General features: G+C 56.6%; 1 protein-coding gene across 2 annotated transcripts; it reads left to right on the top strand.

Moving 5' to 3' along the window:
- WDR97 (WD repeat domain 97) lies at positions 1–20,703 on the top strand. 2 transcript variants are annotated; one of them, XM_070748471.1, is made up of 22 exons: positions 1–94; positions 547–679; positions 1,438–1,565; positions 4,123–4,198; positions 4,300–4,455; positions 4,585–4,740; positions 5,207–5,278; positions 5,561–5,726; positions 6,630–6,719; positions 8,259–8,405; positions 9,943–10,065; positions 10,981–11,139; positions 11,284–11,406; positions 13,411–13,611; positions 14,163–14,284; positions 14,791–14,950; positions 16,319–16,390; positions 16,658–16,738; positions 17,608–17,664; positions 18,933–19,069; positions 19,713–19,777; positions 20,213–20,703. In XM_070748471.1, the coding sequence occupies exons 8-22, from the start codon at positions 5,565–5,567 to the stop codon at positions 20,413–20,415; spliced, it is 1,902 nt and encodes a 633-aa protein (XP_070604572.1). In that variant the 5' UTR covers positions 1–94; positions 547–679; positions 1,438–1,565; positions 4,123–4,198; positions 4,300–4,455; positions 4,585–4,740; positions 5,207–5,278; positions 5,561–5,564; the 3' UTR covers positions 20,416–20,703. The 2 variants fall into 2 exon arrangements, with proteins under 2 accessions (XP_070604572.1, XP_070604573.1); XM_070748472.1 differs by lacking the exons at positions 1–94; positions 547–679; positions 1,438–1,565; ... (3 more) ...; positions 5,207–5,278; positions 5,561–5,726 and having other exon boundaries at positions 6,644–6,719; positions 7,795–8,405.
- The last annotated feature ends 3,039 nt before the right edge of the window (positions 20,704–23,742 follow it).

The raw sequence follows: 23,742 nt of genomic DNA, 5'->3' as shown, positions 1-23,742 counted from the left end.
CAGGACTCTGCTGCTGCCCAAACCTGAAGCTCTTTGCCTCATCCAGCCGGGATGGGTCGGTGAAGATCTGGGACCACAAGAACAAGCTGCTCCGGTGAGGGCCAGGGTGGAGGAAAGTCGAGGACCTGGTTCCTGGAGGGCAGCATGTAGGTGCAGCTTGCCCCCCTAACCCTGCACGAGCAAAGGGGAGTGGCTTGGCCCACATCACAGTGCGGTGCTGAGCTCTTCCCCTGGACTCTGCCCTCCTGGACTCTGCCCTCCGTCAGTAGTCCCATCCTGGAGGGTCATCCAGCTTGGCTCCAAACAGACAATTATTGGGGCTGCTCTCCAAATGCCCCCTCTGCTTGGCCTGGTTGCAGCCTGTCTCCCGTAGTGGCGGGATATCACCCCATAGAGAAGCTTGGGGCTGTTTCTGCGCTTTCTTGCTGTTCTCTCTTACAGCAGTTGGAGGGGGGGTATCTCACACATTCTGTGGACCTCCTCTCTCTTCCTCCCATCTGGGGGTCCAGAGCCCAAGCCTTACCTGCAGGGGCCCCTTACCTGCAGGCACCTGAAGCTGAACACCCTCCCGGAGAGCCTGGCCTTCGCCAACCACAAGGGGGACCTGCTGGTGGGCCTGGAGCAGCACCTGTACCTCATCCCTCACACCAAGTACCTGCCCAGCTACTACCAGATGCAGGTGGGTCCAGACGGCAGCCCCACGTGGAACCAGGTGGCACCATGGGTGGGGACCAAGGTGCTCTGGTCCCCTGAAGGTGCAGGGTATTATGGGTCTGCATCTCTGGATCTCGAAGTGAGAGGGGTCAAACAGTGGAACAGAAGTGGCCTGCGGAGGTCGTGGGAGCTCCACCACTTGAGACTTTCAAAAGGAGACTGGACTGCCACTTATTTATTTATTTATTTATTTATATTTATTTTGTCCAATACACAATAATACACAATAGAGGATATAGTAGAGGAGGAATATGAGCTATAGGAGACTGTGGGACAGGGGACGGAAGGCACTCTGGTGCGCTTATGCACGCCCACTTGTCTGAAATGATGTAGGGACTGCTGCTTGAGCGGGGGGTTTGACTGGATGACCTCCAAGGTCCCTTCCAACTCTAACAATCTAATCTTTGGAACCAACTACCCCTCCCCCAAGGTCTGCCCTACTGGGCTTCTAAAAAGCCTCGAAAACCTGGGTCTTTGCCAGCCGCCTTGGGGGTCGTGTGAATTGCCACCTCTTTATCCAGCCGAGACACGAATTGATTGGGCTGTTTGGGGTATGAATGGAGTGATTGTATTGTAGGGTTTTATTATTATTATGAAATGTTTTAATCTGATTATACTGTTTTAGAATTATTGTTGTAAGCTGCCCTGAATCCTCACGGAGCGGGTGGAATATAAATTCAAATTCAATTACATAAGCGATAATCTAATCGAACCGTCTTTCAGCTGCTGTGGGCGGAGTTCCTGGCGCCCCTGGAGGATGTCTCATTGCCCATCAGCCCGTCCACCATTGAGGCCCTGGTGGAAGACAACAACCGTCGCTTGAGGCAGGAGATACCCGTGAAGACGTCTGAGTAGGCTCTTGGGCCTGGCCGAGGGGGCGGGGGGGTAGCTATCATTGGGCGCGCCTGCTGTGTAGATCCCTGAGCATCAGACCAGAAGTCCTGGGATACACACACACCATCACAGTCTCTGCGCCCATTGCTCCTGTGCGCTCCTTCGCCTTGGGACACCTACAGGTTGCGTCGGTGCTGCTTTGTACACGTGAATGAGCGCCTGTCGCGTCCATGCACGCCTTCGCGCCACCCTCCGCTTGGAGGCCTGCGGTTCCCTTGGCAGCGTTTCCAGAGGCGGCCTTGCGCTGGCCCCCTTCTTTGCAGAGCTGAGAGACGGGGGGGCTGGCATAGAGTCACCCAGCTGGGTCTCCTGCCTCAGTGGCATCCCAGTGTCTAGCCGGGGAGTCCTAAAGGTGTGAGGTGCCCGAAGGGAAGAGGCAGGTGCTGGAAGGGGCGTGAAGGAGAGCCCAGGAAGAGGGAAGCGGCACTGGCCCCCGATCGGTCTCCGGACGCAGCTCAAGGGCTTGGCTATCGGCTACGAAGTCCTACACGGCTCCGGACCAGATTATTTATGGGACCATCTCCTGCCTCATACATCCCAGTGACCAATTGGACCATACAGGGAAACGGGGAGATTCACGCCTGCCTCCACCCCCCTGGTCTTGCAAAAGTCCTTCAAAACATGGCTTGGTCACCAGGCCTGGGGTCATTGAGCAGCAACACTCTGCTCTGACCAGTAATCAGGAACGAGAGATGGATGGATGTTTTTAAGGAAAGAAGGAAGGGAGGGAGGAAGGAGAGGGAGGGAGGGAGGAAGGGAGGGAAGGAGGAAGGAAGGGGAGGGAGGGAGGAAGGAAGGGAGGGAGGAGAGGGAGGGAGGAGAGGGAGGGAGGAAGGAGAGGGAGGGAGGGAGGAAGGGAGGGAGGAGAGGGAGGAAGGAGAGGGAGGGAGGAAGGAGAGGGAGGGAGGAAGGCAGGCAGGCAGGAGAGGGAGGAAGGAAGGAAGGGGAGGGAGGGAGGAAGGAAAGAAGGAAGGGGAGGGAGGGAGGAAGGGAGGGAGGGAGGAGAGGGAGGGAGGGAGGAAGGGGAGGGAGGGAGGAAGGCAGGCAGGCAGGAGAGTGAGGAAGGAAGGAAGGGGAGGGAGGGAGGGAGGAAGGAAAGAAGGAAGGGAGGGAGGAAGGAAGGGGAGGGAGGGAGGAAGGAAGGAGAGGGAGGGAGGAAGGAAGGGGAGGGAGGGAGGGAGGAAGGAGAGGGAGGGAGGAAGGAAGGGGAGGGAGGGAGGAAGGAAGGGGAGGGAGGGAGGAAGACAGGCAGGCAGGAGAGGGAGGAAGGAAGGAAGGGGAGGGAGGAAGGAAGGGAGGGAGGAAGGAGAGGGAGGGAGGAAGGAAGGGGAGGGAGGGAGGAAGGAAGGGGAGGGAGGGAGGAAGGAAGGGGAGGGAGGGAGGAAGACAGGCAGGCAGGAGAGGGAGGAAGGAAGGAAGGGGAGGGAGGAAGGAGAGGGAGGGAGGAAGGAAGGAAGGGGAGGGAGGGAGGAAGGAAGGGGAGGGAGGGAGGAAGACAGGCAGGCAGGAGAGGGAGGAAGGAAGGAAGGGGAGGGAGGAAGGAAGGGGAGGGAGGGAGGGAGGGGAGGGAGGAAGGAAGGAAGGGGAGGGAGGGGAGGAAGACAGGCAGGCAGGAGAGGGAGGAAGGAAGGAAGGGGAGGGAGGGAGGAAGGAAGGGGAGGGAGGGAGGAAGACAGGCAGGCAGGAGAGGGAGGAAGGAAGGAAGGGGAGGGAGGAAGGAAGGGAGGGAGGGAGGGAGGAAGGAGAGGGAGGGAGGAAGGAAGGAAGGGGAGGGAGGGAGGAAGGAAGGGGAGGGAGGGAGGAAGACAGGCAGGCAGGAGAGGGAGGAAGGAAGGAAGGAGAGGGAGGAAGGAAGGAAGGGGAGGGAGGAAGGAAGGGAGGGAGGGAGGAAGGAGAGGGAGGGAGGAAGGGGAGGGAGGGAGGAAGGAAGGAAGGGGAGGGAGGGAGGAAGACAGGCAGGCAGGAGAGGGAGGAAGGAAGGAAGGGGAGGGAGGAAGGGAGGGAGGGAGGAAGGAGAGGGAGGGAGGGAGGAAGGAAGGGGAGGGAGGGAGGGAGGAAGGGGAGGGAGGGAGGAAGGAAGGAGAGGGAGAGAGGGAGGAAGACAGGCAGGCAGGAGAGGGAGGAAGGAAGGAAGGGGAGGGAGGGAGGAAGGAGAGGGAGGGAGGAGAGGGAGGAAGGAAGGAAGGAAGGGGAGGGAGGGAGGAAGGAGAGGGAGGAAGGAAGGAGAGGGAGGAAGGAAGGAAGGAAGGGGAGGGAGGGAGGGGAGGGAGGGCCTCCCCTGGAGTGGAGAGCATCCTGCTATGTGGATGGAAACCTCCTCCTGGGGCTAAGAATTTGCTGGAGCCTCTCCTGGGGTCATTCTAGCTTTGCAGGGGGGGGGGGGGCATGAGGTGGCCTCTATGAAGAGGCACCTGTTGTGGTGGAGCAGCTGCAGCTCCAGTGCAGGAAGGGAGGGGGGAAGAGGGAAGCGGGCTGGGGGCCGCCAGGAGAAGGACCCGCTTCCTCTTTCTGCAGCTCCAGCATCTCCAGCGCCTTCCAGGTGGCCCTGAAGGAGTCCAGGGAGGTCAGGGAAGCCAAGCTCAAGGTGGAGGTCAGTCCTCCTGGGGGGAGAGAGGCTGGGGGCGGCTGCAGTCGGGCTGGGGGGCAGAGGGGGGCCGCTCGGAGGCCTGAGCTGGGGGGTCCTTTTTGCAGGGCATGGCCCAGCTGGCGGAGAGGAACCAGGACCTCAGGCTGCTGCAGGAAGGGAAGGTCAGCTCGGCCAAGAAGCGGCCGCTGACCAAAGAGATGCGAGCGGAGGCCTTCCGCTGCTACCTCGGCTTCTTCTACAAGGAGCAGCTCAACCTGCAGGTGGCGCTGCTGTGGCTGGCGGGGCTGCTGAGGGCGGGGGTGGAGGGCATGGACCCCTCCCGGCCACTTCTGTGGGTCCTCTGGGCTGGATCCCCTTTCAGCCCCACCCTTCCTCCTCCCCCCCCACAGATCCCTGAGGAGGACCCCTTTGATGCTGATTACGTGCTGGAGTCCCTGGGCCTGATGGACGCCCTCTCGGCCCCCTGCGGACCCTCCGTCTCCCACATGTTTCTGAAGTGCTATGCGAAGCCCAGGAGCCTTGAGATCAGCGCCTCCTTATTTGCGGTAAAGTCTCTGGGTGGTGCAGTGGTGAGAGTGCAGTACTGCAAGCTGCTTCTGCTGACTGCTGGCTGTAGTTTCAGCGGTTCAAATCTCCCCATGACTCAGCCTTCCCTCCTTCCGAGGTGGGTCAAATGAGGACCCAGATAGTTGTGGGGCAAGAGCTGACTCTATGCCAACCACTGAGAGGGGGGCCGTAGAAGCACCAGGAAGCGGTCTATAAGTCCAAGTGATATTGCTATTGTTATTGGCTGGAGTCTGGGGTGTGGGGCAGCCAGTCCCTACTGGGTCTCCTCTTTTTCCATCTTGTGGGGGCCCCCAAGGCTGCACTCCCTTCCCCCACACACCGGGACCCCCCCTGGGCAGCCTCACCTCTGCACTGTCACCCTCCACCCCACGGCTGTGGCCAGGACCAGCCCCCCAGGCGAGGTGTTTCCTGAGCTGTGCCCCTTTCTTCCTCCCCCCACCCCAGGATGACAGCCCCTCCCTGCACTTCACCTCCTCCCTTGCCGTCCCTGCCAGCCTCCGGATGAAGAGGAAGAGGGTGAGCAGGGTCTGCAGATTGGAGGGAGGGTGGAAAGCCTTGGGGGCGGGGGGCACGCTGGGGGCCTCATTCCAGAAAAAGAGGGGTGGTCATTAAAGTGGGGTCCAGCCAAGAGGGCTGTTTCCAGCTCCAAATGTAATTGCATTTCCCTTCAGCAGGTTCGTAATTGCAAAGTGGGGAAGGGCTCCTGGCAGCTGGGGAGGGAGGGGGGGCTCTGGGCGGTTGGGGCCCCTGAAGCCCCTCCGGCCAGGCCCTGAACGCCCCCTCCCTGGCCTCTCTCAGGTGGATGTCAGCGCTGCCCCCCTCCTATGCCAGGACGCTGGAGAGCCCCTCCCGGGGGAGGGCTGAAGCCGCCCTGACACTGGAGACCCTCCGGCCCCTTTCGGCAAGAGACCGCAGGCAAAGCTACCAGCTCGAGCTGAGGGAGCCCTCGGTGGAGGCGCCCACGGTGAGGCCCCGGGCGGGGGAGGGAGGCTGCCATTCCCCTTTGAGGACCCTCCCCCTCCCTTTGCCTCTGCAACGGGGTCCCAGCCCCTGTTCCCACCGGCTCAAAAGGCCCCTGTGTCACACGCGTAAAGTCACACTTGTTATGGGCATCAGCAGCAGGAAGCCTGGCAGGGACACAAGGGGGCGAAGCCCCCACAGAGAACAGAGTCCGTTCATCATCCAAGAGAACAGAGCAGCTCTCCGGAATCTCAGGGAAAAACATCACCCAGCAAAGAACGTCTTTGAGTGAGGGACGCATGGTGTTTTTCAAGCCTTGTTCAAGCACCCCCCCCCTCTAACTATTCTTCCACGAACGGTGTTGAAACTCCACACCCCTTTTCCCAAAACCCTTTGCCTTTATACTGCCTGGAAGTGCAACTCCTCCCGCCTGCTCAGCAGCCTCCTATAGCGAGGGTCTGTCCACTGACTTTCCACTCTCATGTCTTCCTCACCCTCCCACTTGGACCACTCTCCCATTGTCACATCAGCCCCCTCTAGTGGCTCCTTGGGTTCACTCAGGTCACTTTCTCCCTCACTCTCGCTCTCAGCATCAGCAGGCAACCCCCCCCCCCCGGCCCAGGTCATCCAGAGGGGCCTGGCTCATCCTCCTCAGAATCTGACTTGACCCGAAGTGGACAGGGAGCACTCACAACCCCACCAAGACCGGGGCTCTTTCAGGCTCCCCCTCTGGATCTAATAATCCTGAAGAGCAGGGGCCCCCCACGCTCTGCCCCAGAAAGGTTGAGGAGGGGCCACAGCGCTGGGAGGCCAGTCTGGGAGGCCGGAAGCAGGTCTGTCCATCCTGCAGAGGGGGCAAAAGGTGGGATCGTGTCCAGAGCCCGCTGAGATGCCTGCTTTCCCTCAGCCCGCAGAGCCCTTGAGCCGGGTTACGACGTTGGAGGCTCTGGCCTCGGTCATCTCAGAAACCCCCTCCAGGCGCTTCAGGAGCCAAAAGGTAAGGGGCCACTGCAGCTGCCCAGCCCCCCAGCCCCCAACTGCTGTGCACCCATCAGGATTTTAGGTATAATTTTTTATTTTTTTCTCCATAAAAAACATACCTACATCATCAATGACTAACAATATGCTTGTATATTCTAATATACGGTATTTTTTGGAGTATAAGACACACTTTTTTCCTCCCTAAAAGAGGCTGATAATTTGGGAGTGTCATATATTTTGAATGTAGTTTTATTTTTCAGCCCTAACTAACTGCTAACGATCTTCCCAGCTCTTACCCCCTTGCAGGCCCTTTCATTGTTACTCTCTGCAAAGAATGTTTTCCAAGCCCTGAGTCTTTGCAGGGTCTTTTCATTGCTCTAACTTGCTCCAAATAAGTTTCTTTCCAGCCCTAACCAGGTGCTAACGATGTTCCCAGCTCTTAACCTGCTTGCAAGCTCTTTCATTGTTACTCTCTGCAAATAAGGGTTTTTTTAAGCCTTTAACCAGGGGATAAAATAATGTGCTGAAGCTGACCAGACTAAGGACGCTGGTCAGATGAATACCTGGTAAGCAGATTATTTTCCCTATTTTCTGTCCCAAAAACTAAGGTGTGTCTTATACTCCCAAAAATACTGTAAATGATTAATAAAAAAACATCCTAAATCCTATTTTCACCTCATCAATGTTTATTCCATCTATCTGACATCCAAACTAATAAGAATAGATTTTATAGAGAAAAAAAATTAACATTTTACTTCAACGGCTAGTTTTAATCTAACAACAACAAAAAATAAAAAAACCTGTCAGTTATACAAATTTTCCTCCTTTTTGATTCTAGCATTCATATCCTGAAACCTTAAGCGTGTGTCACGTAATTACCTACAGCTGACCCCTCGCTCCTTGTTTTGGTCACCCAGGTTTCCTTCTATTTCTTTCTTTTTCATTAATTTCATAATAATTATTTATTTCATCCATTTTTATTTTCTAACCCATTCATAAAATTTCCGAGTCTTCTTTATCTTTGATTTTCACTGTCAGCCTGGTCAGTTCAGCACCGTCCACAATCTTCCTTGTCGCTTCTCTTTCTGCAGGTATTCTAGTCAATGTCCAGTTCTGTGCACCAGGGTTTTGGTTGGCCCGGCAGGTGTTGGCGCATTTCAGGCCCCAGAGATGGAAGAGAGCGCCAGCCGGGGGCTAAGAGGAAGAAGGCCCTGTCCGGGGCAGAGTGTGGAGGGGGGAGGACTGAAGACCTACTCTCCCAGAGTGTGCGTGGGGGGGGGCACTTTCAGCTGCTGACTGCCCCCCCTGGCTCAGCAAAGTCAGGAAATGTTGACCCAGCAATGCCTCCCTCCCCAAGGCCTGGTGGGGTGCGGCCCCTGGAGGAAGCTTCCGGAGATGGCATCCTCACGCCCCCTCCACTCTCTGGCCCCGGGAGCCTTTCAAAGGAGGGCAGGGGGCTCTGGGTTCCCGGTGGGGGTGGGAGCCCTGGGCGGCCTTTGCAGCGAGAGAGAAAGGAAAGGAGGCCACCCGGCCTCTCATGGTGTCTCGCATCCAGAGCGTGGTCTTTAGGGAATCGGTGTCGGTGCAGCCGAGCCGGGAGTCCCAGATGTCCCCGGCCCCCAGCGTACGTTTGAAGAGCGCCCAGTCGTCCGCCATTGTCAAAGGCTTCTTTCCCGAGAGGCCCAGCAGCCTCTCCGTCGAGGTGAGCAAAGGCTTCGTGGAAGGGAAGGGCTGCAAAAAAATTTTTTTACTACCACACTGTGGGCGTGGCTTATTTTGTGGGTGTGGCTTGCCAGCCATGTGACCAGCTGGGAGTGCTTGGTGATCATGTGACCCAGGGGTGGCTTAAAGGTCATGTGACTGGCTTAAAGGCGGCCAACCTGACGTCACTCACATCAAGGCTTAGGGTGAGGAGGGTGCCTGGCCTTTCTTCACCTCCAAGAGATACAATTTCCCTCTCTACTTACTATTACTAGACATCCAAAATAGACTCTTCAATGCTATGCATACATGCCATTTGTGTACATACATATTACACACAGACACACAAAAATATACATTATCTACTATATAAAGTGTATGTACACACACGCACGTACAGCTCTTCTAAAATGACACACATCCAACCTCATTTACTGCAACAGGAAAAACAGACCCAGAGCCCCGAAGGCTACTTAAGAGTGACTCTTCTCCTAGCCAACCCTTCGTGTCTTTTACATGAACTTCGAACCCTGGCATCCAAAAGCTAGGTCCTCCCTGAGTCACTCAGCCCTGGAAATGCTAACTCCGAGTCTTCAGAGAGGGGCAGCATACAAATCCAATTAATAAATAATAACAAATAAATAAACTAATTGTTGACAGGAAGTGCTGATTCGCTCCTGTCAGGCAGTGTTGAGGGCCCTGTCTGTCGTTCCGACCCTGAGCCCTCGTCAATGTCACTCTCAGGCGCCAAGAATACAGGACCCCTCCCTCGCCCCTCCACCGTCTCTGCGTCCTCAGAGTCCATCACTCTTTGTGCCGGATGCGAGCGAAGCCTCACACCTGCCCTTCCCTCAGCCAGCAAGGGGCCAAACCAGGGGGTGCCCTGTGCAGGGGGAGGGGGAGTCGCATTGCCCACCACCCACAACTCTCCTCAGCAGGGTATCTGCAGGTAGTCCCCCGGTTCTCCCCATTGTCAGCCCCTATGGCAAGTAGCACTCAGGGGGCCCTTGTGGTTTCTCTTTGGGGGGGGCTCACCCTGTGACACCCCCCTTGCTTCGCAGCAGAACCAAGCTGGGTGCTGAGTTGCTTGACCGTAAAGCCACAGAGTCCGAAGGGGGCTTCTCAGGCCTCCCGCTCAGAGGGGATCGGGCCCTGTGGCCCCACACTTACAGCGGGTGTCGTATCTTGGGATTCACAGGCTTTATTCCCCCCCCCACAAGCCAAGAGTAAGAGGGTTACTTATTTATTTATTTCTGACATTTATATGCCGCCCAATTCCAATAGGACTGTATAGGTTGCATACCCTACCTCCTGACAGTGATATTAGAGGGGGGGGTATTTTCCTACCTGTGCTGCCCCCTCCCAGTGGTTCTTTCAAATGAGCCCCAAGCTTCTGAAACCCCCCAGAGAAGGTGGTTCTACTGACAGGGAGGGAGGGGCCCCTTGTGGGGGCCCAACTGGGAGACCCCGCCCACTGCGGGGGGAGGCGAACGCTTGGGAGGACTGCTGGCCAACTCTCCCCCCTTCCTCGTCTCCAGAAGAGCTTCCAGCTGCCCAAAATAACCTCCGGCTTCATCCCCAACTCCGTGGTCACCCAGCAGCTCCACAGCATGGACCTGCTGGTGGCGGAGAAGCTGGTGCAGGTGATCGGACCCCAGAAGGTAAGAAGACCCTTGGGGGAGGCTGGGACCCCTTTGGGCACAGCAAGTGGCACCAGGTGGTGGTTCTTTAGAAATACCGGAGGGGGGGCATGCCTGACCCTTCCCCTGCCCCCTTCCAGGGGTGAAATCCAGCAGGCTCTGACAGGTTCTGGAGAACCATTAGCGGACTTCTGGAGTAGGAGGGTTATCCATAGAGGAAGGCTACACGGGGCACAAAGCTCTCGTGGGGAACGTTCATGGGGGAAGTTGGTATTCCCGTCGTCGTGTGGTGGGAAGCCAGTGGGAGAGAACGAGCAGTGCCAGGGGTCAGGAGGTCATCGACTGGCCATGTGGGGGAGGTTACAGAGGAGCGTCCTGAGCTCCAACTTCACCACAAGGATGAAAGCGATTTTGAGGTGCAGAATCTGCACATGTGAAGGGGGGGAGTGTTGAGAAGCGTGCAGGGTGCCAGATGGCCTGAACTCAGAAGACCCCACCCCCATCCCCACCCCCCACCCCTGGCTGAGCCGGCCACTCTGCAGAATGGGAGACTGGCCTGAGCTCTGCCCTTGTGTTACAGTCCCCTTCCCAGTGGGCGGCTCCCACTGCAGGATTTACAGAGTTGGGTTGCCCCCACCTGGAAGTCCGTCCCCTCTTCTCAGCTGAGAAACGGAGCCTCTGGGAAGGCCAGCCGGCCTTCGGGGTCTGGGCAGGAAGACCATCTGCCTGAGGGGAGGAGGAGGTCTTTGCTGCAAGGGGCCTGAGGACCCTCCCTGGCTGTCATGGGCCGTGGGTGGAGTGTCCACTTCTTTCAGCGTCCTTCAAAGCGGGTGGAGAGAGGTGGCTGGGTTTGGGGGCCAGTATGGGGGGCTCTGGCTGTGGGCTCTGTCCCCAGGGGAGGCTGTGAGGGACCCCTTCCCTTCCTTTGCTGGTCAGGTGTCCGAGAGCTCCTCGAAGGCCAGTTTGATGTGGACCTTTGATGAGGACGAACTGTCCGAGGAAGAACCGGTGCTGGTGGGCCTGGAGACCCCCTCCAAGACCCCCTCCAAGCCCTGGATCACGCCAGCCAAGGAGGATGCCCTCTCCATAAAGAAGGTGCCCTCCCCACGGCTGGGCTCCCCAGGCGGGCGTCCCAAGGCGGCTGCCCGGTCTCAGAGGCAGCCAGCAGGACACCACGAATGTGCTCATTGTCCACACGCTGTCTCAAGTGCTTGAGCCCCCCCCCCTCTTTGATTTCAGACCGTGTCTGGGGTGTTCCTGACCCAGCTGGATGAGTCCCAGTATGCAGAACCACAGCCGACGGTGCCGGTGTTTGCGATGCCCTTTGTGGACCAGGAGTGGTTCCAGAATCTCTTCCCAGAGGTGAGACGGGGGGGGCCCTTCCACAGAGACCCCAAGGGAGTCCTTGCCCTCCCCCACATCTTTTACTTCCCGGTCCCACCGCATCCTTCTTGGGGATGGGCTTGGCTTGGGCGAGTGAGCTCCGTTGATGGAAAAGGGCCCGCGATGGCTCAGCGGTTGAAAGACAGATGTCGACTGCCTATGTTGAAGGCCCAAGGACCGCATGGAGGGCTGAGCTCCCGTTACTACTCCTGCCCGCCAAGCAGTTTGAGAGCTTGCAAGTGCAAGTAGATAAATAGGTACCACTTTGGTGGGAAGGCCAAGAGTGTCCTGTGTGCCTCGACATAGAGCCATGCTGGCCACATGGCCACTGAAGCCTCTTTGGACAATGCCGGCCCTTCTCGGACCCCAGGCGGTGGAGATGAGCCCCTCCCTCTAGAGCCAGAGACCCCTCGCAGTGGAAACCTTTGCCTTTATTGATAGAAAAATTGCCCCCCTTGGGGCTCAACCTGGAAGGGCCTCCAGTCCTAGTCACTCACTGACCGACCGACCACTCAGTGCCCCCAATGCGGAAGTGAACCTGTGCACGGATAGTGGCGATGTCAGCTTGTTACACTAAACTGGAAACCAGACAGGGGACAAAGACCCAAACAGAAGCCCTAATTTCTCCTAATACACAAACAAAATACTAATCTATGAACAACTATTGAATGAAAACAATAAATTAATTTCAACTTGATTTACAAAATAAAAGGGTTGTTATAGATTGGATACATTATTTAAAGGTAAAATCCAAATATAAGAAAGATAAGAATAAAATAGGATTTCAAAAAGTGAACAAATTGGATAAAATATTATTGGGCAGAGACAAAAAGGTAATTTCCAAACTATATAAATTTGTGCTAAATTATGAAATGATAGAAGAACAGGTTAAGGGTCCCATGGTTGCATGGGCCCAAAATTTTGGCTACACTATTAATTGAAATGAATGGGGGAAAATATGGACTATCAATTATAAATTAACAATATCATCCACATACACCACTGTGTGAATTGTTGTTTAAGATTTGATATATATTGATTATGTTTATATGTTTGTATAAGTCAGTGATGGTGAATCTTGGGCACGGGTGTCACAGGTGGCACATGGAGCCATATCTGCTGGCACGCGAGCCGTTGCCACAGCTCAGCTCCAACATGCATGTGTGTGCTCACACAGAGTCTCTGGGGGGGGCGTTTTTGGCTTCCAGGGAGCCTCCAGGGGGAGCGGGGAGGCCGCTTTTACCCTCCCCTGGTTCTGCAGAAGCCTTTGGGAGGGTGAAACACGAGCCTACTGGGCCCACCAGAAGTTGGGGAACAGGCTGTTTCTGGCCTGCAGGAGGCAGGGGGAGCTGTTTTCGCCCTCCCTGGGCATTGAATGATGGGTGTGGGTACTCACACATGAGTGATAGCGCATGCCCATGTTCTTTCAGCACCCAAAGAAAAAAAGGTTCGCCATCCCTGGTATAAGTCATGTTTTGCCTTTTTTTATTTTTATTGTTTTTAATGTAAATACTTGGGCTGTCCAGTTGCTATATTAAAAAAAAAAATAACCGTTGAGCCCAATAGGCAGCTTAGATCTTGTGGAGAGTTGGAAGAGGCCCGAGAGGTCCAAGGGTTTGGGTTCAGGGGGTGGGCTGGCTGGGGTGCCCAGTGCATCCTTCCCCTTGTGAATGGGGGGCTGCCCCCTTGCCTGTCTTTCATGAACATTTTGGCATAGGGCCCAGTTACCTGAAAGGAGCCGCCCTTCCTGGTGACCATCCAATCCCATCCAATCTAGTGGAAGAGGAATGTTCTGGGTCCCCTCTCCAAGGGGGCTTTGTCTGGTGGGACCCAGGGCTTCTTTTGCAATGGACCCCCTTCCTCTGGAACATCAACCCCTCCCTCCCGTCCCTCACCCCCCCAGGTGGGCTTGACTCCAGCTGTCTCGGCCTCCTCCTCCTCCTGCTGCTGTGGCTACTGAGGGGGTCTCTCCCCTTTCCGCAGGGAATCCGCCCCGAGATGCCCCTGAAGGTCTTGGTGAGGAAGCTGCAGGAGTCTCTGGTCACCTGCGACTTCCAGACCAAGACAGAGGTGCTGAGCGCCATCACCTACCTGAAGGACCAGCTGGAGGACAGGACGAAGCGGTGGATCCAGAGCACCCTCATCGAGTTGCTCAACCAGGAAGGCACCCCCCCAATTGTGGAGGTGAGGCTGCTCTGCCACTGGGGCTGGGGAGGGGGCCCGGGGCGGAGGGGCCCGGATGCCCCCAGTGGTGCAGAGGTTGGTGATGAATCAAGGCTTTGCCACACTATCTGCAGAAGGCCAGATGTTGGTGGGAACTTGGGAGGGGGGATTTTCAGGAGGGAGCCGGTGCAGCCACAAAGCCTTCTCTCGAGAGGTTCAAGGCCATCCTGTGCCCACCCCCTGGGTGGAAGCAGACGAAGGAATGGCCACGCTGGCACAACCTGAGTGGTCAATGTGACAAGTTTGTGGGTGGGGGCGGGGCAAGGCATGTGAACTTCCAACTGATTCGGTGCCAGGAGGCTCCAGAAATAAATTGGACCTTTGAGGAATGCCTTGACTGGGGATTCTGATTTAAATTTGGATGCTTCCTGGGACCTGGACGCTCCCTCTGGGCAGAGCAGGGGTCCACACGAGAGAGAGAGACACCCGCCGCATCCCAGCCCTGTGGGGAAGGAGGGAGGGAATGGTGGCCCTGCCCTGCCAGCTAAGGTGCGTCCCCCTCCCCTTTCTAGGACACGGACCAGGAGAGGTTCATCCTGGCTGCTCTGCGCGTCCTGCTTCACCTGGACAGGGACAGCCTGGACTTGATGGTGGAGCTGATGTCCTGTTATGTGATGGCTTCCCCCTCCGCCCGGTGAGGGCCCCGCAGGACCATTTGGCCTGCAGCTTCCCCGCCTGGGGAAATTGCTCTTCCTCGGCCCAGGAGGAGCTGTATCTTCCTGGGACGGTAGACCCTAGGGGCTGGGCAGGGCTGGGCCTACTGCAGAGGAGGTTGGACCTTCCGTGAGCTCAGGTGTGATGCTGCTTCTCAGCTGCGTGGCACATGGCGGCTGCCGGTTGTGGCCACGTTCCTCTCCGAGATGCTGAGAAGATGCTGAGATGCCCTTGTGCTGGTCGACCCCCTGAGCTGCTGCCCCACAGCTCCGAAGGGCAGCTCCTGGCTGCTTTGAAGGTCCCTCTCCTGCCGTGGGTCCCGTGGTAGCGTTGTGCACTGGGTGTGATGCCCCCCAACTCCTGTGGCGGGAGGTTGGGCAGCGCCAGGAGCGAGGTGCTCCCGGTGATGTTTTGTGGCTGTGCTGTTGGTATGAAACTCCAGCTAAGGAATGCCCTCCTCTCCCCCCACCCCCTCCCCACCTCCAGGGCCGTCTTCAAGGACATGTTCAAGGAGTTGGGGCTGCAGGACCCCCACAATTTTTTCTTCAAGGAGATGAACTCCTGGGTGGTGGGAATGGAGGACTCCAAAAAGACCGCCCGGAAACTCAGCAGCCAGTGGTTGGACGAGATGATCAGGATTTTCAAGGTGCTGCCCTCCAACCCTCTGCGCGTGCTTCCCCCTGCCCCCTCCCCCCCGGCAGCCGAAACCTTTGCCTCTGTTTCCCAGCAAAAACAAAACTGGGTGTTGCATGTGTGGTGTGGCTGCGATGTACACATCTTCCCGTGGTCTGGGGGGAAAGTGGTTGCAGTAGGGTGGAAGGCAAAGGGTGGGAGTTTGTGCAGAACGACCCTTGTCAACGACCCAGGCACAGGGGGAAACGTGGGATCCCAGCAGAGGTCCAGGAGAGAGGAGTAATTGCTCAGTCATACAAAATAGAAAGGGGGGACACGATCGAAGCATTTAAATATGTTGAAGGGTTAAATAAGGTCCAGGAGGGAAGTGTTTTTCATAGGGAAGTGAACACAAGAACAAGGGGGCACAATCTGAGGTTAGTTGGGGAAAAGATCAGAAGCAGCGTGAGAAAATATTATTTGACTGAAAGAGTGGTAGATCCTTGGAACAAACTTCCAGTAGATGTGGTTGGTCAATCCACAGTAACTGAATTTAAACATGCCTGGGATAAACATATATCCATCCTAAGATAAAATACAGGAAATAGTATAAGGGCAGACTAGATGGACCATGAGGTCTTTTTCTGCCGTCAGACTTCTATGTTTCTATGTTTCTATCCATTAAAGTCCAATTAGTGTTTACTTTAGAAATAGCACAGTCAGGTTAAACAGTCCCATCATACACATTCAAACAGCCTAAATATCTCTCGATGCAATAACAATATTACAAGCCTGCCTTTGCCTTACATATCAGACATGCAATGCAGCTGACAAATCCATTAAACTACCATCGAACACACAGAGTTTACTACATCACTCACAGTGAATCAACCGAAAGAACAGGGAGGGAGCAGAGAGATCAGAGAATCATGCTTTCTGGCTCCCTCTTATGGCCATTTGCAACACTACCTCTTAAAGTTATAGTACTTCAATACAAACAAACATTTATTGTTAGCTTGTTTATATAGTCCAAAACCAACTGTTTTGTGCATAGTACTAACAGGGATCCACATTCAAAGCAGTCGGAGCCTCCTTCCCCCTGAGGAACTGGGCCATATGGGTCAGCCCAGATGGGAAGGAGGGGTGCCAGCCCTCTCGGCTCCCCAGCAGACTCCCTCCAAGGGGACAGCAGTGCGCAGGGAAGGGTCCACTCAGCAGAAGGGCCGTGGCTGGGAGCCTTGTGAAAGGGGAGGGGGGTTCTGTTCAGGGTGGCCAGCAAGGAGGACCTGAGCGGGCAGGAGAGCTCCTCAGGCCTTTACCACTTCTGAGTGTGGGTGGGGGGGAGTTTCCCCTTTGCTGAAAAGTGGGCCACGTGGCTTAGGCCTGGCTTTCCTTTCTCCAGGAACACAGAGCTCGCCAGTCCGAAGAAGAGGCCGTTTCCGGGAAGGGGCCTGCTGTGGACACAGGCCCCAAGGTGGGCTCCAGCTCAGACTCCGCCCTCCCAGCCCTGCCCAGTGGGTGCAGCTTGGCTCCCCCACTCTGGTCAGGGAAGCCCCTCTGGGTCTCCCCCTTGTTGGTCAGCCTCAGGCAATGCCAAGGAAGAGACCCCACCCCCAGCTCTCTCAGGGAAACCGGTGGTCACATCCACATGGAGAGAGTTCTTCACGGGCATTTATAGACATAGCAGCTCCCCAGGTGGGGGCTCCCGTGCTTGCAGACCCCTGACAGTTGTGCTCTTTAGCCCCAGGAGAGGAAGAAGCCAGAGAAGACCCCAAAAAAGCCCAGGAAGCTGGTTGGGAAGCCGGCCAAGGCTGCCCACAAGGTAAGGCCCAGCCTTCCCTTGAGACAGGAGGAGAGTTCGGGTCCTGGATAACCCCCCATCGGCCGCACAGGAAAAACCCCTCCCCAACCTTCACCTCCTCTTTTGCATTCAGCAAGCAAAGCCAGCGGGAAGTTGTGGGTCCCAGGCTGCCTCCCCCCCCCCCCGCAAAGTGGCTACTGCTGGGTGGGGGGAGGGAGCGAGGGTGTGCTGTGAGGGTGGAGGGGCGTGCGAGGGTCAGGGAGGAGGTACAAAGATTGGGGAGGTTGCGAGTGGGTGCGTGAGAGGTCAGGGAGGGCGTGTGAGAGGCACAGTGGGTTGGGGAGGGGGCACAAGGCTGCACAAGAGGTTCCACGTGGACTGGGGGGGGTTCCGGAAGGACGGTGCAAGGGGAGAGTTTGCAGGAGGGCTTGGGGTGCAGCAAGGGCAGAGGGGCTGGGCAACCTTCCCCAGAAGCCAGCAAGGGGGGCTGCAAATGGCCATTATGTGATTGTGGGGAGCAATCGGTTGTAAACACACACAGGTTGCCAAGTGTCTAGATTACAATCAAGCGGCCAGAACCGTCCATAGCTGCCATTCTGCCCGCCCTGACTTGCAATGTTCCTCGATTTAGTGGGGACAAATTGTGCTTGTCATTTTGATGGGTTGTGTTGCCATTAAAGCTGTTCTTAGATTTTCTCCGTGATGATGCCGAAGCCAATGGTTCTCTGGGCCTCTATTGCCTTCCAAACTGCCCAGGGAGGGGGCCGTGTCTCACCTCCTAAGGGGACAACCCATCGTCCTTTCTTCCGCCTCTCCGCTTGGCCACCAGGAGGGGATGAGGGTGGGCCTGGGTGGGCTCTCACCGCCTTGTCTCTCCTCTTTGGACTCAGGAGGAGACGGAAAGCGAGGAGGAGGCGCAGGGGAAGGCCAGCTTTGAAGACAAACAGGTGAGGCTACATCCTCTTGCTTCAAGGGCCTGTTAGCATCCTGCCTTCCTGGAAGGAAGCCCACCCATGGTGCACAGCCCGGCGTGGGAGGGGGCCTTGAGCCAGGCTGGGAGATGGCTGGGGGGCTGCTAGGGACCCTTCCTGGGTGCATCCTTGTGGGAGCAGCTTGAGGCCCCCTTGAAACCTCCTTTGGCAAAGCTTTGAGGGTCGCGACCCCTTGGACCTCAATAGCAGCACCCCCTCCTCTTCTGAGGGGCAAAAACACAGGGCGCCACTTGCATTGACTGTGCAAGAGCCACAAGGGCCAGAAAGGAGAATGTTTGTAGTTCAGAGTCGAAATGAGGGGTTGGTCGTTTTTCTTGAAGAGGTTTCATTATCCAACTAGGTAATAAATAATAATAATAATAATAATAATAATTATTATTATTATTATTATTTATTAGATTTGTATGCCGCTCCTCTCCGAGGACTCAGGGTGGCTCACAACAATATAAAATACAATAAACAGTGGTACAAATCTAATATTAGTAAAAGATAGAATTAAAACCCCTTAATATTAAAAAACAATCAATACTATACAATCAAACCATTCTCAAGTGGTATAATCAGCAGAAGGGGGGGATCAGTCCCCCCAGGCCTGGTGACATAAGTGGGTCTTTAACATCTTGCGGAAGACGGGGAGGGTGGGGGCAAATCGAATCTCTGTGGGGGGCCTCATTCCAGAGGGGCGGGGCTGCCACAGAGAAGGCTCTTCCCCTAGGTCCCGCCAGACGGCATTGTTTAGTCAACAGGACCCGGAGAAGACCAACTCTATGGGACCTAATCGGTCACTGGGATCCGTGCGGCAGAAGGCGGCCCCGGAGGTCTTCTGGTCTGATGCCATGTGGGGCTTTATAGGTCATGATGATGTTCCCTAGTTGGGTCATGAAACGTCGGCAGGAAAACAACCCGGCTCCGAGGGCACCACGGACTCCCGATCACCGTAACGCCCTCCTCCGTATTCTCCCTGTCACACCACGCTCACAGCCCCTCAAACTTTGGGTGGCTTCCTATCTGGACTGCCGCCATGCGCTCTACATTGGGCTGCCCTTGAAGGGCATTCGGAAGTTGCACCAGGGTCAGGATGGAGCGGTCTGCCCGGCTCTCTTGCTTCCTGTTTTTGCCCCAGTGGCCGTTGTGATTCAAGGCCCAAAGAAAGCAAAGCACAGAAGCGCCGGTGACTCCGTTTGGGCCCCGTGGCTGACCCGTCCCTCTCTCTCCTCCTCCAGCCCGTCCGCCCCCTTGATGCCATCCACTATTTTATGGAGCAGCAGCTGAAGAAGGAACTGGCGAAGGTGGAAAAGGCTGCCCCTCCGAAAGCAGAGTCCCCTCGGGACACGGTCCTGGCGCTGCCCCACATTCAGAAGTAAGTGGCGGGATCTGAGCCACCTGCAGCCCAGGTGCCCGCTTCAGGGATGCTGTGGCGGGCGGCTCTGCCTCTGCAGGGCGTCTGGGCTGGTGGGAGTTTTGGGGCACCAGCTGAGGGGAACTGGAGACCTCCCTCCCGCTCCCCAGTTGCTCTGCTGGCCAAGTGAGCTGCGGCCCATCCGTGCTACCGTTGCAACAAGACTTCCTTGTGCAAATCTCCGTCACCTTGGGACGCCAAACGCTCAACGGGGGTGAAATTGTCGGCCCCTGGCCTTGGTGGATTTTCCCTGAGGAAATGGGGCGAGAAGGCCCTGCAGGTCCAACCCACCTCCGGGCTGCCCTGGCTGGGATGGTTCTGGAATTAAGAGGGGGAGCCCCACCCAAAGGCGGTGGAGGACGGCAGCAGTGGAAGGAGAGCTGAGTCCAGAGGACAGAAGGAAAGTCCCAGATTGGTCTGCTGCACACTCTGCAAGGCCGCAGCCCCTTTGGCTACTCCGGTTTGCCCATCTCAGGGCACCCCTTGGATACAGGGTGGCCAGCCTCGGTGAGCATAGGAGAGTCCGCGCGGCCTTCTCCTCCCTCCTTGGTTGGTGGATCCCACTGTGCTGGGTTTCTAGAGAGTTCTTCCTTCTCTGCGACAGGAGGACCAAAGCGATCCTACGCCTCGGGGAAACCAACGCAATGCTGAGAAAGAGGATTTCCGAGCGTGAGTGTCCGGGTGGCTCCTCCTTTCCCCCCTTCGGCAGTGGGCAAGAGGGCCGGAAAGTGTGTGGCACCTTCCTGGGTGCCTCCTTGCCAAGTGTGGTGCTGCTGGTGCTGCCTGTGCCAATCCACCTAATGCCCGGCAGTCCAAGGACAGCAGCCGGTGGCTTCCTCTGGCTTTCTGACCGGCCCGCCTGTGGTTCAGGGATGGGGGTCAATGTCCTGGACGGTCCAGGAAAGCCAGGAGCGTTTTCTCCTCCGCCGCTTGAGAGCCACCCTGCAGATGCTGACCTACCCCTTGAGCGGCCTGTGGTTGGTCAGCTGTGTAGGCTTCTGCTTCGCTGCTGATTCATCATCGTGGTGGCCGCAGGTAGGAGCCCGTCTCTGGCCAGGGGCGAAGCTCCTCCCCTCCTGTGCCGTGTGCTTCCTCCCAACGCAGGCTTCTACTTCCCCTTCATCTTCCCCCGCAACCTCATGAAAGGCTTCGTGCCCTTCGTGAAGCTCCCGCTGCCAAAGATCACCCTGCAGCCCTTCCCCTCCCGCTCCAAGAAGCCGGAGCCACCCAGGACTCTCGCCGCCAGGCAGCAGCTGGTGCACAAGTACTTCATCCCAAAGCTTTCCTACACCGACAGCTACCCTTGAAGGCGGGGCAGGCGGGCTGGTGGAGGCCCAGGGCAGAGGCCAGGGGCTGCCAGGGCAGGAATCGGAGGGGCCCCTCCGGGCTGAAGAGCCCCCTGGCCCCTGCCCGGCACAGGCGAACACCAACCAGTCGACCCGCCTGGTGGCAATAATCAGAGACGCTCCGGAGGTGTCTTCTTTTATGGATTGAAACTGACAAAAGAACCTGATTGAGGAGGGGGCGGACGAGGGAGAGGGACCAATAAAGAGGGAAGCCTGCCACTCAAACCTCTGCTTTCCCAAGAGAAACTCCTTTGGCAGCTGTTTGTTTATTTGACATATGCCACCCTTCTCCGAGAACTCAGGGCAACTTGCCATTATACTGTATAATACAATGCTGGCTGGCGGGCCCTAGGGGAAGGGCCTTCTCTGTGGTTGCCCCTGCCCACTCGAATCAACTCCCCCCCCCGGAGATCTGTATTATTCCCACTCTCCTGGCCTTCAAGGAGAGCTTAGAAACACATCTATGCCAGCAAGCGTGGGGCCGTCGGTTATTTTGTGCCACCCTGTGTTATTGTCTGACTGTTCGAGATATGACAGAGTTATATGAGGTGGGCTGTCTGTGATATGTTTTAAGTGAAGGGGTTTTTTATAGTGATGTTTTATAGTGTTGTTTAATAATTAATAATCCAAAAGACCCATTTAAAAACCATACACTCACTCTCATCATGCCACAATCAATGGCCGGAGCAAGGTGTTAATGCTCAAGGGCCCCAGGCCTGATGGCACAGGTGAGTTTTAGGCCTTCCGGAAGGCCAGGAGAGTGGGGGCAGTGCGAATCTCCAGGGGGAGTTGGCTACAAAGAGTTGGAGCCACCACAGAGAAGGCCCTTCCCCGAGGCCCCACCAGGCGACACTGTTTGGCCGATTGGACCTGGAGAAGGCGACTCTGTGAGTTCTGACCAGCTGCTGGGACGGTCCAGTAGGTACCCTGATCCTAAGCCATGTATGGCCTTATAGGTAGCAACCAGGAGTGGGATACTGCCAGGGTGGGGGTGGGGGTGGGAGAGGGAACGCAGTGGGGTAGCAAAAATGCAGCTCCACCCCAGAACACCCAATTTACACCGAAAATGCAGGGCGTCCTGCATAAGCCCAGCCACAGTGGTAGTAAAAAGTTTGGTAGCCCTTCACTGGTAGTAACCTGGGTTTATAGCAGTGTTTCTCAATTATTTTCTGTTACCTCCCCCCCCCAGGAAGAAGTAAACATTTCATGCCCCCCCCCAACTCTCTGCCAGGTTGGTTGGTTGCAATATTCGGCACGTTTTTGCTGAAAAAACTCATGCAACCTATCGGGGTGATTGGGGTGCAACGTGTTTGTCTTCTCTCCTTTCTCATGGCTGTGAAATATTTTCCCATGGTCTCTCTTAAGGGTTTCTTACTGCACTCCATCTCTCCTGCTCGGGGTGCTACTGTGGGGCAATAAACCCCCTGCTCCCCAGGGTCACGCGCCCCCCCCATCGCTAAACGCCCCCCAATTTGAGAAGCACGGGGCTATAGGAGCGTCCCTCGGGGTGCCCTGCGGAGGGAGCGGGGGGGGGGGGCTGGCACTTGGGCCGCTCCAGCTCAGCCCCCCAGCTGCACAGCCCCCCACCGGCTCCAAAAGGAAAGGGCTGGCCCCGCATGGCGGCATCTGGAAGGCCCCTCCTCGAGGAACCAGCAGGACGAGGCTCCTTGTGCGCAGAAGACGCTCCGGCTGCGTCTCTGCAGTTGCGGTGGTCGGACAAAAAGAGGCAGGCCGGTAGGGGGCTCCACCCCCAGCACCTTCATGGGAGGATGACGAGCCCCCGCAAAAGCCCCGCCGGCCCCCTGGCGGCCAGAGGCGCGACTGCAGCTCCCGCAAGGCGGGGAAGGGGGGGATTTGTGCGCAGGCGCAGACGACGGCCCCAGTTTCGCTTTCCTTTTCCCAGGCCCTCCGCCAGGTGGGCGGGGCCTCTGCTGGGCGCGGGGCGGGGCCTCCTTGCGTTGCGTGCTGCACGGGACTCGCTCGGGACCGCCCCCTGCCTCGGTTTCCTCAAAGCGCGCGGCGGCTCTGGGCCTCCAGGCTGACAAAGGCGCCGCTGGGCGGGAGGGACGGGCCGCCTTCCCCTCTGGCCGTGGCACGTGGGCCCCGGGACAGACCCGGCCTCGCCCGCCGCCCGCGGATGCCACCGCCCGGGGACCCGGTGGACCTCGGCGAAAGCGGCGATGAAGTCGGGCGAAGGTTAACAAGGATCGGGAAGCGGCCACTGCGGAAGGAAAAATTCGTCGCTATGATGTTAATATGTTTAGAAATAAAAGAAATAAACTTATTCTGTTTTTTTATTTGTTTGTTTTGATGGTGTACAAAGATATAACAATGTTTATATGCATGATACCAGTAGGGGAGAAACATGAGGAGAGGGGACGGGAGGCACGCTGGGGCACTTAGGCCCTCACTGACCTCTGAGGAATCGGGAGGTTTTTGTGGGTCAGGTGATGATACTGCAGAGCCCGGTAGCGAGTTCCAGGCATCAACTACTCGGTTGCTAAAGTCGTATTTCCTGCAGTCTTTGGAGCGGTTTACTTTAAGTTGGTATCCGTTGTGTGCTTGTGCTGAAGCAGTCATAGACAGGAAGGACGTTGCAGCAGATGACCTTATGGACTATGCTTAGGTCGTGTTCAAGGCGACGTCGTTCTAAGCTTTCTCAACCTATGTGAGTAGTTGCGTAGGGGACTCTGTTGCGAGTGGATAAGTGGAGGCAGCAGTGGGCTACGAGCCGGAACACTAAATTGCACTCACCACCGTGGCTCCTAAGTTCTTGCGGGACCAGCACAATTTTGCTGCTGCACCTGTGGAGGTAGCAAAATTGCACAGAGCTGCAGATAAAACCTCTCCAAAACACGGGCGCAATTTTGCTACCTCCCCAGATGCAGCAGCAAAATCGCGCTGGTCCCGCAAGAACTTACGAGCTGTGGCAGTGAGCGCAATTTAGTGTTCTGGCTCATAGCCCACTGCTGAGTGGAGGGCTCTTCTGGCAAAGTATCTCTGGATGTTTTCTAGAGTGTTGGCTTTTGACTCCGGACATCATTGCTCCCTGCAGGGAGACGGCCAGCCCTGGGCAGCTGCTCCTGGTCCCCTCCGGACTTCTCCACCAAGCAATAATGGGAACACATGAGCATCGGCTGGGCTGCCGGGAGCGGAGTCAGACTCTGCCTCACTGCTTGCGTTGGCATTTTAAGCCATTCGCTTTTAATGGATGTACAGTATCTCACATTTGGGAATGAATGAGTGAATGGATACCAAAATATAATGAGTGGCTGCTTCAAGAATAAG

The sequence above is a fragment of the Erythrolamprus reginae genome, chromosome 3 (assembly GCF_031021105.1).
Source record: "Erythrolamprus reginae isolate rEryReg1 chromosome 3, rEryReg1.hap1, whole genome shotgun sequence".
In the NCBI taxonomy this organism is placed as follows: Eukaryota; Metazoa; Chordata; class Lepidosauria; order Squamata; family Dipsadidae; genus Erythrolamprus; species Erythrolamprus reginae.
Note: the sequence above shows the minus strand (reverse complement) of the source record. Positions and strands in the feature narration are given on the sequence as shown.